General features: G+C 35.1%; 1 protein-coding gene and 1 long non-coding RNA gene across 2 annotated transcripts; both read left to right on the forward strand.

Annotated features, from left to right (window-relative positions):
* The first annotated feature begins 940 nt into the window (after positions 1 to 940).
* LOC119069762 lies at positions 941 to 2,734 on the forward strand. Its single transcript, XR_005086402.1, has 3 exons — positions 941 to 1,218; positions 2,511 to 2,582; positions 2,651 to 2,734. It is a non-coding gene; the product is annotated as an uncharacterized LOC119069762 (long non-coding RNA).
* Positions 2,735 to 4,075: 1,341 nt separating this feature from the next.
* On the forward strand, positions 4,076 to 6,355 carry LOC119069763. Its single transcript, XM_037173895.1, has 3 exons — positions 4,076 to 4,231; positions 4,857 to 4,976; positions 5,903 to 6,355. The coding sequence occupies exons 1-3, from the start codon at positions 4,217 to 4,219 to the stop codon at positions 6,023 to 6,025; spliced, it is 258 nt and encodes an 85-aa protein (XP_037029790.1). The 5' UTR covers positions 4,076 to 4,216; the 3' UTR covers positions 6,026 to 6,355.
* The last annotated feature ends 6,856 nt before the right edge of the window (positions 6,356 to 13,211 follow it).

Genomic DNA, 13,211 nt, shown 5'->3' on the forward strand with positions numbered 1-13,211 from the left:
AAATTACTGGTTCTGAAGTTCAAGGCTCCAACAGTTCTTGGCTAATAATTATATTTGAATCGATTAAACGAAAAAGAAAGTGAGTGAAATTCACAGTTCGAATGTGTGTTTTACTGAGCTTAGTTTACAAAACGTGTAAAAGAAATGATGAAAAAAATTGAAAAGTGGTTTTGCCAGCCATATTTGAAGACTATTAAATTTGGCCATTTAATGTTGATTACTTTATTCGGAATATGGCCATGCTACTACGACTACGACACCAAATCGTACAAGACGACCTGGTATCTCCGTTTTTATTCTTTAACCATTTTGGCATCGATTGTAGCACTGCTAATCAATACCGCGGTCACTTTATATGACGACATTTCCAAGGCACGCAACTAATTAACCAAATTAATTTGGATGATTTTAATGTGAGACAGATTTAAATTTTAGGCCCATCCATCCGAAACGGGCACTGCTTTTGCTGTTGTACTGACATCTGCGAGTATATTTGCAATCGTCATCATCTACCTGGTCCAAATTAAAAAGGTCGAGCAAATTAATGCGGTCGTCGAAGAAGCAAAGACACTGTTCCAACAAATATGCAACTCAGTGGATTTCGATGTATCGTCCATCGATTGGAATGGATTTTTATTAAAGTTTACCCTTTACATTGTGTTCAACGGAAGCCTGATGTGCCGCATGACTATTTCTCGTATGCATTACCTATCGCCAAAGGCTTATGCTGATTTTTCCATAATTTTTTTCTACTCAATACCCAATATGCTGCTCTGCGTCATGGTCAGCATTTTCTATTGTGGTCTCTCCATTTTGGACAAATATTTTTGCATCTTAAATCGTCAATTAAAGACTATCGCCGATGACAAAACATTCGACGCATTTTCCAGTGAAATAACGCCGAGTTATCGCCGAATGAAGCAATGCTGTGCTTTGAGCGATAAAATTGAGCAAATTTCGTCGCTCCATTTTAAATTGTGTCGATTGACGCAGGAGTTTTGTGAAGTATTCGCTATGCAACTATTGGTGTGTCATTCATTTACCGTATTTTTGTGGATTTTCAAATTGTTTTTGGATTTTTTGATCATTCGACGGACGATAATGAACAAACTTTACGATAGACTACCCGTATTAATTTGGATAGCATTCGTAAACACAGTTTCTAGTATCATAGATTTGTCATCTATAGCTGGAGTTTGCTCGAAAATTAAGTTGAAAGTAAGTACGAAATTTGTTTCATTGCAGTAACATAGTCTGAATAGATATGAAAATTGGCAAACTTATAAGCAATTTTACTATCGGATCTATTACTTCATTTTTGATCTAAGATTTTCAAGAGAATTTGCTTTACTGTGTAACTTGTATAAGCCAGACCGAATGAAACAAGAGTTTAATTCGATCTGGATATATGGACACAATCACCAAGAAGTGGAAGAGAATGATTTCAAATCTTTTCCTTCACAATTTTGAACATACTTAAAAACCACCAGCAGTTTTCATTAATATTTAGAATTCGTGATATGTCCGGTAAATTGTTTCTAGGGTTTGGTCTAGAATCTAGATTTACCAAAAAATTTTGATTTTTTTTGTCAGTAGCCTTCAGGAAACTTTTGGTACATTTCGGCAATTTTTGTTAAATTTTCAGTAAAACAAATTCTTAATAATAGGCGATACTACCAAATGTCTGAACATGATTATCAGTCGAGGTGTATATTTTGACGAAGGATGAGTATTTGCGATGAAATGGTAATTGACGCCGTAAGTACTCTAAATATTAAAAATAAAAATTGACAAGGGTTGAAAAACGGAATTACCATTCACGATAGCCTCATATCAGAGTGCATTGAAATGTATTTTTCATCCACTGATTCGCCTAAAAATTAAATTCTCAGGCATTTTATCTAAACCTTTCCCCATTAACAGATTTCCTTGAGGGACTAGTTCCCATCGCGAGTTACCACTGCACAGACGTGTAAGGTCTGGATGAGTTGTAAATTTTTCAAAGCTTGGAGTTTCCCAGAGTCTACGGTCTTGTAGAGATAGGAATACTGAATACTTAAGAACGATAATTACGACCAGAATGTGAGACCTATTCTAGATATTTGGGACATCGCCTAAGAGTAATTATACCTAGAAAGCAAATTTCGAACAAAATTACGTAAAATATGTGGTCGCAACATGAAATACGAAATGTTTATTGGTATGTGTCTCTTAATTAAGAGGGCATACTGAACTATGAAAAGCGTCAACGCACACATGGATTGGTGTAACATTATACGAAATTTGTATCTTATACAAACTGATGTTGGGACCACATTTCGTCGTACGAATTTCCTCTCTAGGTATAATTACTCTTATATTAGGACATCGCAAAGTTATTTACATAAACTTGTTGCATAGATAACTACTCCAAGGGTAGGGATCTATTACAGCCTCTTTAATGCCATTAGAAATAATTCTTCACTGACGATAAATTTCGCTTAGTTCAATTTATTTCTCTATCATTTAAGTTTCTAGAAACCGAAAATCTAACCCACAGAATGTGTCACTGTCCGAATATCGATTCCAGATTTATGAAAAGCGTAAATTATTGTCGAAAAACCGTTTTTGTTGGGTCCAATTATTGTTAATTATAGATTTAATTATTCAGATCGAAATGTTCTCCATTCAATTAACACAAAGCAAAGTTAAGCTTTCACCATATGGACTGTACGACATCGATTATTCGCTGGTATTTTCGGTAAGTACTTGTAGAGTGAGCAAATTGAGATAAATTCCGCTATTAACTATTTGACCAGTTTTGGAAAATTGGAATAAAAAATAAAATTCTTGTATAGGTCGTCACTGCTGCATTCAGTTATTTGATAATTTTAGTACAATTTGAACTAGCCGATCCAGATTCGAAAAAGTCAAGTGGATTTTGAACAATCTATTCCATATTCGCCTCATACAGCTAATATGTACATATATTGTGAATAAATCAATGAAATTCTCGTACAAATTTTCACCTATTAATTTTTGAACTATCGCTTCTGCAACAACATTCAAAGCCGTTACCATGTTCCTACCAAAAACACTTTAACAAAACATTTCAGCCTTACCATCCAATGAATAACTTTATGCAGCAGCGAAGCATATACTTGACGTGAATAATGTTAAACTGTAGGTATAGCTGCAATGAATTGGCGCTGGGTAGACTTGTTGATTGGTATTGAGAAAACAAAAAAATCTGTCATCGATTTATACATTATGTGGTATACAACGAAATTGGAGATGTGTTTGTCCAGAACTGGCCGTAACAATATTATAAGTAAATAAAGAATATGTGGCACCACGACAACATCCTCATCCACATTTTTTACTTACTCCACTTGCTTGTAATTTGTACTTAGCTCTAAATGTTCTAAAAGATTATCGATTTACGGTAGCCTTTTGACGAGCCAGTGAGAGGTACCTTTTTTTAAACATTACCTTTCAGAATCATTACCGTTTACAGCCAACTTTTTAGAAAAAACATTTCTTCCACAAATAACGCCTCAAAACCTTTTATGTCAGTACACTCAAATGGTCTACCCCACATAGACCCCACATTTAAGCCTATAGAGTATTAAGTAGACTAGAAAAAAGTATGACGATCATAAGGCGTTGTCAGTCCAAAGTCGATTAGCTAAACACCAGGTTTACAATTAAAAATGTCCCGATACTAACGAAATTAACATTTTTACATAATTTCCACTCAAAGGAGCTTACAGATTACAATTTTAGTAAATAGGAAGGGAACGTTTCTTTTATGTATTTTACATCTCACCAAGCAAGGAAATTGAATCTTTTCTGCTCTGTGTGCACCGTTGAAAATTCGAAAACATTTCAGACGTGTATACTAACTCAAAATAATCAAATATGTTTCTATTTGGAGAACGACGAACATTTTACAAAAATGTGCTATAGCAACAGTATACTGTTCAGTGTTGGTCAATCTTTTGATTTAAAATTCAGAACGAAATTGCGCCAAAAAATCAAATATACAGCAAGTATAATAGTTCGTAGATCCGCCACGTGGTGATGTTCTCACACGAAATAATTTGACAGCCGAAGTGTCACGCATTGATCGAAAAAAGAAGACATTCAATATTTTGTGAAAATTTTCTGCTCCACAGAAAACGCTCATTTTGTTTTTCTCAAGCAGATCAGAAGTATCCGAATTCCAATTTTCAACATGAACAACGTCAAGGTAAGGACTTTTTCGTACACATTTTCGTGAATCGTAAGAACTTTTTTTATACAAAAGAAAAACGATTTTCTGGCTGATGTGGTCAGTCCCACAATCCAAGCGGCGCTCGTTACGTAATTTCAATCGAGAATTTCTTGCTTTGAAAGCGAAAACTGTGGCGATTAAAGAGTTACCCAACCCGCTGAGGTAGCGAATCGAACGGAAAAAGGAAGACGTTGTTGATGGGCGGTTATGGGTAAATTATATCGAATGTTTGAAGCATCCCGAAGTCGCATCTTAACTACTCTTACCAAAATTATTCTAACGAACCCTGACGATTCGGACTGTGTTTTGATAAGGCATGCCACCTTGATTGTATCCATTATTTGTCCTGGTTAATAATCATATAACAGGAATTAAATCAGCGATTGTCCATTAACAACCGAGTATACTATCAAAGTCGCAGACGACCTTCGTATTTCAGTTTTGTTTTGATTCGAATCTTGCTCCCATGGAATGTGTCCTAAAGTCATTAATAAGATCAAAATCGGAGCTTAGAAAAGCTGACATTTTGCTGAGAGTCATTTAATAGTCCCCTAACACCTGCACGTCGAAGACCTTTAGTAAAACATAAATTTCATTGCAGACCGTCAGCCGTCTGGCACAATTGTCTGCCCGTCAAATCACATCATCAGCAGCCAATAATTCGAAAATGGAAGTGCATCCCGGCTACAAACAGTTGAAGGAGCTGCAGAAAAAGTACCAGGTAATTGCACATTTGAAGTCGGTGCATATTGCAATGCATATGTACTGTTATGATTAGAGCGAGAACACCGAAGACCAGTCATATCTTGCCTTAGGTTGCTTCTCATTGAATGTTTTCATTTAAATTTTCATACATCCACCCAAGGCAAGACAGTCTACAATACTCTGACACAGTACCCGTCCAATTCACGCAAGAAACATTTTTTCGCGGGTCTAACTAGAAAGCCATTCCTCCGAAACCAAAAGTTAAATTTTTGGTTAATTTTTACGCAAGAGGTCTCTCACTGGTCAAAATGGTATGACAACAATTGCCTGTTTTCGTCGTATTTCTTCTAGGCGACTGCCCTTTTGTATTGTCTGTAATTACTCAAGTGAGGAATGAGTACTGCCATATTTGTCTCTCCACAACTTGGGTCTTCTTTTTGAAGGGTTTGCCGATTCAATAAACATGGCGAAATTATTGTTAAACGTTGAAACCAATGCCCTATTAGAATCGGTCTTTTAAATTATCAGACTTGTTGGTAGAGGTACAAAGGCTCTAGGCTCATATTCCATGTATTTTTAGTCGATTCGGTCATAGAAGTGCGGCATCCATTGCAGTAGGTACGTTTTACCTCTTGACCTAATGTAGGCCTCAGACATTTTGTTTCATCTTAACTGAAATATTCGCCCAAATTGTTGTTCCATTAGAACCAATAAGAACCCATATCAGTGCTAGTAGTCGATATTTCCTATCTCTCAAGGATGATCCATGAATTTCTACTTACTTAGCAAAACCTTTTCGGGCTTTGAATTTATTTGCATTGATCTACATTGGTTCATTCTAATCGCTAAAGATACCAAGTTCCAAATTCGTGTCCTTTAATGCATTCAATAATACATTCCCTCGTCGTACAAAGAGTAGATTAAAATGCTGCTTATTTGCAGGCTAATGACGGAAAGCCAGTGCATTTGAAACGTCCAGGTGATAAGGCTTTGTTGTATCTAACCTTCGCTGGATGTGGAGCTGGATTGGTCGGTGTTGCGCAATTGTTCTACCAACTTTCGTAAATTCAACAGTTCGATCGATTCGTTGAGAGGTATAGTCGTCGGATAATATTGTAAACTTAGTCAAAAACAAAAAAACAAAAATTCAAATGAAAGATGAAAAAACGTAGCAGAATGAAAGTTTTCAATTTAGTTTTTGGAAAAAAATCCTGAATAACAATTCAATTGAAACGAAAGTTTCCAAACCAAAAATCAACAATGGATCGCATACATAACGGGTTACAGTAAAGGTACATTTCCATTCAAACATTTCATTCAAACTTTATGTTTCGTTGATGATTGACTTAAGTATAATGCATTTTGAACAATAAAAGTTGCTTTTATTTTCATTGATTGATTGTTGGAAGTATTTTTGTTGTTGTTGTATGATTTGACGGTTTCCTGAGCAGCAAATTATGAAGGACTCTTCTGTGAATTCGACTTTATTATTAATAAGCAAATACCACTCTTAAACAGATTAAAAGCCGTGCTTTAGTATTTAAAAAGGAAACGTGTGGGTGAACGAATTCAAAGTATATAAAGCACTGAAGGTGATCCGCAGATCCGGACTAACACATACGGAACCCAAGTTCGAGTTCATCATAGGTTCACGAAATTGTAGCACTCATGATTTCAATGGCATTTTTGCAATGGTTCAATTCTTTTTCAAAACGCAGGCCAAAAAATTGTCATTTTCTCACCTCAGGTGAAACTTCGCCTTTGCCGTGAGTAACGTTGGGTTGTCATCAGAAAAAAGTAGGAAGATGCATTTTCTCTGGCGACTTGTGGCTCTTGCTACGCTCGAAATGAATTTTCCAAGTTTGTTTTCCTAAGTTTACAAATAGCCATTCTAACATTCATGCTGCTATATTTACCATATTTCATCGATTCTATAAATATCGAAATATCGTTAGCGCTACACCAAATGAAATATGACGCTGCATTTAAATTCAGACGAAACTTGGTTTCCGTATTTTTTGTGATCTGCTGATATTTGCATTACCAACGATGAGGAGTGACGCGTCTGTCACACTTTCCATTTTAAATTTTTTAGCGCACTTACGTTATAAATTGAAAAGTTCTGACCGGACCTTTTTTTTAACAAAATTTGAGCTCGACAGCTGCCCTTAAAAAATGTTCTTAATCTGATACAAAGACAATGTCGTCAATCGCATGAAGTTATTGTACAAATAATTGGTTTTAAAGGTTTTATGTCATCTTTTCGTAAGACCTCTTGTACAACGATTTGTGGCAGTGAGTTTTGCCATATTTTTTTGGAATTTTCGCACATTTTCCAGAATTTTCGCACATTTTCCAGATTTTTTTTACATTTTTCCAAAATTTTCTAAAACCCTTAACGTTTTATGAAAGTTAAGCAAGATGTGGGAAGATCCAGGAAAAGGTGGGAAAATTCAGGAAACTATGGGAAACGATTTCCGAAAAATAGTCCTTGATTTTTAGAGACTGAGAAAAAAAACGAATTCGCTTCTAGGTAAAGTAATAGAACCTAAACCTTTGGATACCAGCACAGCACTGCTACAGAAGCAGGGCTGTGATACCAGAGTCGACCCAATATTTCCTTTAAGGAACCCTGTCTAAAAACTACGGAAACATGACCGTTTAAAAATTTAAACACAAGCAGAAGCGGTTCAAAGTCAAATTGGTAAGGCTGTGAGCCCTTAAAATAAAGGACCCAGATTTGATCAGTTAAATTCATCAAAATAAACTCAAAACGAACACAATGTGAGAGCCAATTTGAGTTCTCGTAGAATTTAACTTCAATTTTTGTGCGTGACGGTCTCACTACTATTGAAGCAAATTGTCATTTCTTAACATTTGCACTCACTTACCTAAATCAAATCCTAATTTTGATTTAACAGATCCCTCTTCGAATCCACCCACTATTGCCTGGTTTACTTTTAATTGCCTGGTTTAATATGTTCGGACGGAAGATAAAATTATATCAATTTCAGTCCAGCTCAGTCCCATTTTATTGAAGTAAAATAAAGTGGTCCATTATGTTAATTATGTCGTTTATGCCATTACGAAGGCGTGTTGTTCCGTTTGGGGATCTGGTTTCGAAGATGAGAGAAATCGATTATATCCAAGTGTACATGCATGAAGCGTACATCATATGGTTTAATCAAATGCCGGTGCGTATAAGTGTACTCTAGTACCAAAGGCATGTATGTTTGCATATAGTTGAATAGGCCGGTAACATCAAGAGATTTTTCTTCAAACACAAACAATGATAAGCCTTTGATGGGGTAACCACTAGATATAAATTAAATTCGTAAGCGTCTTATGACTGAACTATTCGTATTTTCTCTTCTAAAAAAGAGAGAAATGTGAGTCTCAGTATCAAAGAATTTCATTGTGGATCTCTTGTATGCGAAAGGCGGACGCGCAAGTTGTCAAGAAATACCATCAAAACGTTAAGAAGCGAACAGATGGCTTATTTAATTTTCATTGAAATAATGCTCGACAATGCCTTTCCAAAATTTGTTTGTTGATTTTAAGAAATGTATTAGCATCTTTAATGAAACCGTGTCGGAGCCAAGGTTATATGCATAGGAAGGTCACTGGGATGAAGATACTAGCATTACCATTATTGCCGCGATGATGTGAGTACAATCATAAAAGGTGATGAGTTCCTGTGCATCTAATTGAATGGTGGTCCGCGTGACCACCTTACATAAACTAAACATCCTTGGTCGGTGGTGGATGCAATTATAATTTACAATTGTCGGTACAAGTTATTGCACGACTCACGTTTTTCAAGAAAGATCTTTTTGCACAGAATATGACTCAATTAGAATTAGCGTCAAAAAATGCTATAAGGTTATGACACGACACGTGCGGATAAGTTTACATCGAATCAGAAGCGTATATTGTGCCTATCTACTGCACAAATGGAATTGGAACGGAAATTAGTAACAGTCCTAACAATAGCTCTGGAAACTTATGAAGTTGAAGCACATCTAATGTGTTTGCAACATACAATCTGTCACGTTTGTCGTCTCTTTCTGCACCGTCCTTCAATCACACTCAAAACGTTTTTCATAAACCCATCCCCCATCCCCCTGGCAATAAATTATTCATTGTTAGCAATAAGAGAAGCAAATTTATAAGAGAACACTTCAAACAGTCGAAAACATAAAGCTCTCCGATCCCCTGCGTGCTATAATAAGGTAAAATGATATAACTAATTTTTCGGCTATTGATCGTCATCACGGGCCTTTGTCACTGAATACATTAATTTCAGTTACACATAACAGCCTTAGTGGCTTGTACACAACAATTGACCCGTTCAATTTTTCAAGCATTTACTCAACATGTTTTTTTTTGGAACAAACGTTGAACGAAGACATGGTATTAATGACAATTACATCGCAGGAGGAAGTCATAAAATACAATCTTCGTTTTTTGTCAGATGGGAATTTAACCGTTATTCAGTAGATTGATGAAGTCTTCGAAATGTTAAAATGGTGAACGGATCGAAGACGGAAATGTTATGTAGACATTCACCTCACAGCTACAGAAGAAAACAGTCCAACATAGTCCAGAGCACAAGTTTTCTTTTAATTAACGTGAGGTAATGCTGAATCTGCAGCTGTAATTGTTTACGTAGTAAGTACATAAAAGAATTGAAAAGCGAAGAACGGGATATTTGCAAAGATAATAGGAAAATTTACTGAGAACTCTTCTTCCTAACATCTTTTCGAATTAGATGCATTCGGTGTAAATTCCTAAGCTATGAGATAACTTTAAAAATCGGAATGGTACCGGATGTTCACATTTACCCGGTAAATTTTACTGGAGTGCGGAATTTGTAAACGCTGGTCTTTCATTGCACCAGCAGCCGTTAATTGAATCACACGTTTGAGCGAGTAGTTCGACGAATAAACTTCTATAATAATTATATAACATGAACACCAGTTGATAAAAGACCATATAAATTCTGCACTGCAGTGAAATTTACAGAGTGTAATATGAACATTTAGAGATATTTTATTTTTTCAAATGTTGCTATCGCAGAAGCGACATTGTGTGAGGTAAGAGAGGAGCCTCTACCAGGACTAATTTTTTGATAAATTGATTCCCTCAATTCTACCGGAACATCACAAGTTTCCTAATATTTGCCAAAATTTACTAGAACTTTTAGCAAACTCTGGAAGATATTAGCAAATTTTGAGTGAACAATTTACCAAAAATTGGCTCTGGCCGCAACTTCATTGATTTAAAGATTAATAAGTGAAGATAGGTAACTAATAAAAATTGCCAAAGTGCAATGTCCTTCTAATCTTTAAAGATACTTTTTAAATTAGATAGTGGGGTGGGATGTCACTTCACCGCAAAGCTTTTATATAGCGAAGTGTAACAAGGTATCACACTATTATTGAAATGAAGGCATTGAAAATTTTTTACAGAAATTTGAGGGGATGATTGCATGAAGGCGTTACATTTTAGGTGGCTGGACATTTCTACACGGTCAATATCGTCAGAAACGATATTATCGTTTAAAACAACAAACCATATTATCGTGCCACAAACTATCGTTCAGAATGAAAAATTTTCGAAATATAACATCGTGTTTCGAACGATATTACCGTTTTTGGATCGATAATAGCGTCCTGACGATATTGACCGTGTAGAAATGTCGCCTCTCCAAATTTGTGCTTTATTCAGCACTCATGCTAATCTGTCTATCTAACCTTAGGTTCGTATAAACAAACTGAAGTCTACCCCTGAAAAATATCGTCTTTGCACAATCTGGTACAGAAATACTAATTAATCGGCTCATAGCTAATTAAATGTGATTAGCATTTTTTACGACATTTTTCCCATCATTACAGCTCAATCGAATCAGATATTAAAGAAAGCGTTATTAAGTTAGGAGTATCAATCTTTTCTTAAATGAATAGTCCATCATCAACCCACTCCCCCAAAAGAAAAGCACAAACCCCACGGCAAAAATTTATTAAAACCGCACGCATTGTGGTTTCCTTTTTGTTTTTACAGATTGCTTCACAACGGAAACTAAATTGTATACCAAAAAAACGTAACTCATTTCTCTCTCTTGAATTTTATCAAAATTTATTCGAAATATTTTCTGGAGAGTAGGGTGGATGTACCCATTTCGACTTCGTTTAAGTACTATAAAGGTACAAGCTGTTATTTTGGATAGTTTGCATTTTCCTTTAGACAAAAATTTAATTAAGAATCGTTTTATTTAAACTAATTAAACTATTTATTTCCGAATTATTTTTAATTAACTCTTTCATTCGGCCGAACATGAAAATCCAATACCGATATCCGGACACCTCTTTTTCAATGTTCGGACACTAACTGAGGTAAACCATTTCACGGGTTTTTCTCAATAAAGTAAGAAAAGTTAATGATTCAAATACACTAAAAATGAAGTGAAAACACTAAATTGAACCGGACACCCGAAAAACCGAGTAGAAATAATTGTTTATAATCGTGATTGAGTGACAATAATATTAAATTGAACATTAATCTCAATAACAATAGCACTGTGCAATATAAGTAATTTCAACTAGAAAAAAGAAGTGTTTCGATCACCTTACAAACTATTCTTCAGGTCACAGAAAATCACACTTTTCTGTACTGTTTCAATGATTAAAATTTTGCAACCACAATATTTTCGATCTAGCAATTAATTAATTTAATTTTAATGTCGAATTGTCCGAGCATCGGGGAGTGTCCGAGGATTGGTACGTTTACCCTATCAAAGAGATACATATATAATCCACACACTCCATGAAAAGTTTTCGTGCTTTTTCTGCTCATTTCCAATTGAAACTTGAACGCTGGCGGTTCGTTCTATTATATCGGTTTCGTTTTCTATTCCAAAATCGTATATAGTACGAGAGTCGGAAAAATCATTATTTACGAAAATAGAAAAGCGTTTTGTGTGTGTGAAACATAAACACGGTGTGCTGTGTGCGGTGTGGTGTAACCATTGATGGCCAAAAATTGTTTTGATGGTGCAAATGTGGTTAGATAAACAGAAATTTTATTTTTAATTGATTTCTCATTTACAACTGTTCTTCTTATTATATCTTCAATACGTATTCGATGGGAACGTTTCGTTCGGTAAATCCGGTGTAGAAGTTAATTTGAATGGAAAACCGAAATCTACTTTACAATATTATATGTACACCAAAAGTGTCAACAACAAAAAAAAAGTTTTAACAACAGTGCTATTACCAACGTGTGTATCTTGTGAAATATTGATTTGTTTTCCTTACACTCCTCTTTTTATCTGATTAAGCTGATTGTATTTAGTGAGTTTGAAATTTGAAATATTTTTCTTTCTGCTGTTTGACTGAATTTATTCAGTTGAATTTAAATAAATTGAAAAATTTAAATGAAACGATTTTGAACATGCAATGTATATTAGGTTTGTTGTGCTGCTGGTGGTGGTGGTAGTCGTTGTTGTTATTATTGTTATTTTTGTTTTGGAAAAGAAAATGGTAAATAGATTATTGTAGGATGGAATATCTGATCAGCTGTTAGGAAAATGAGAAAGAAAAACACAATTTTTGATAAATCGTTTCTGTGTAGTAAGTTCGACAACTGCACCAACCGAAGTACTTGTAACAAGTATATTATACACGATGAAATTTTCGGAAAATTTGCGCTGTTTCATTTAATTTTTGGAAAATTATTTTGCACGATACAAATTTTCCATAATTAGCTAAAGTTTGCAAAAAAATAGCAAATTTTGTTTTTACAAGAGTTAAAATACGCTGCACAAGTATGTTATACATACGTAGCGTATACAGTCCGAATTTTTTACGTATCAATGGGTATTGCCTCAAATTTCATTTTTCTCAACGTGGGTCACATCAATTTTGTTTAGACATTGGCTTTGACTATTTTCTTCTATGTGTCTTCTACATTTTTTTCTATTTGGCCAGAAGTGTGCCATCATGGCTTCACGGTTAAATTTTGATTTTTGGAGTTTGCAGGCCAAAAATTGACATTTAAGTGGTAAGGTTCTTAAGACGATTCTGAGAAACGCCGCTACTTCGAACACTGGGCCACAGCATAACTTTAATCGTTGCGTAATTGACATAATTTTAGATTTGTTCGTTGTAAACGGTAGCAATGTATGCGTGTATAGTGATGCGATAGTTAGAGATCAGATATGATTTGTATGGAATTTGTAGAGACCGATCGT

Source organism: Bradysia coprophila (assembly GCF_014529535.1).
Source record: "Bradysia coprophila strain Holo2 chromosome X unlocalized genomic scaffold, BU_Bcop_v1 contig_39, whole genome shotgun sequence".
Taxonomy (NCBI): domain Eukaryota; kingdom Metazoa; phylum Arthropoda; class Insecta; order Diptera; family Sciaridae; genus Bradysia; species Bradysia coprophila.

Bases quoted from the DNA above. Each gene is read 5' to 3' on its own strand.
- LOC119069763 (XM_037173895.1), top strand. The intron at 4,977-5,902 runs GTAATTGCACAT...GCTTATTTGCAG, and splicing joins AGCTGCAGAAAAAGTACCAG to GCTAATGACGGAAAGCCAGT.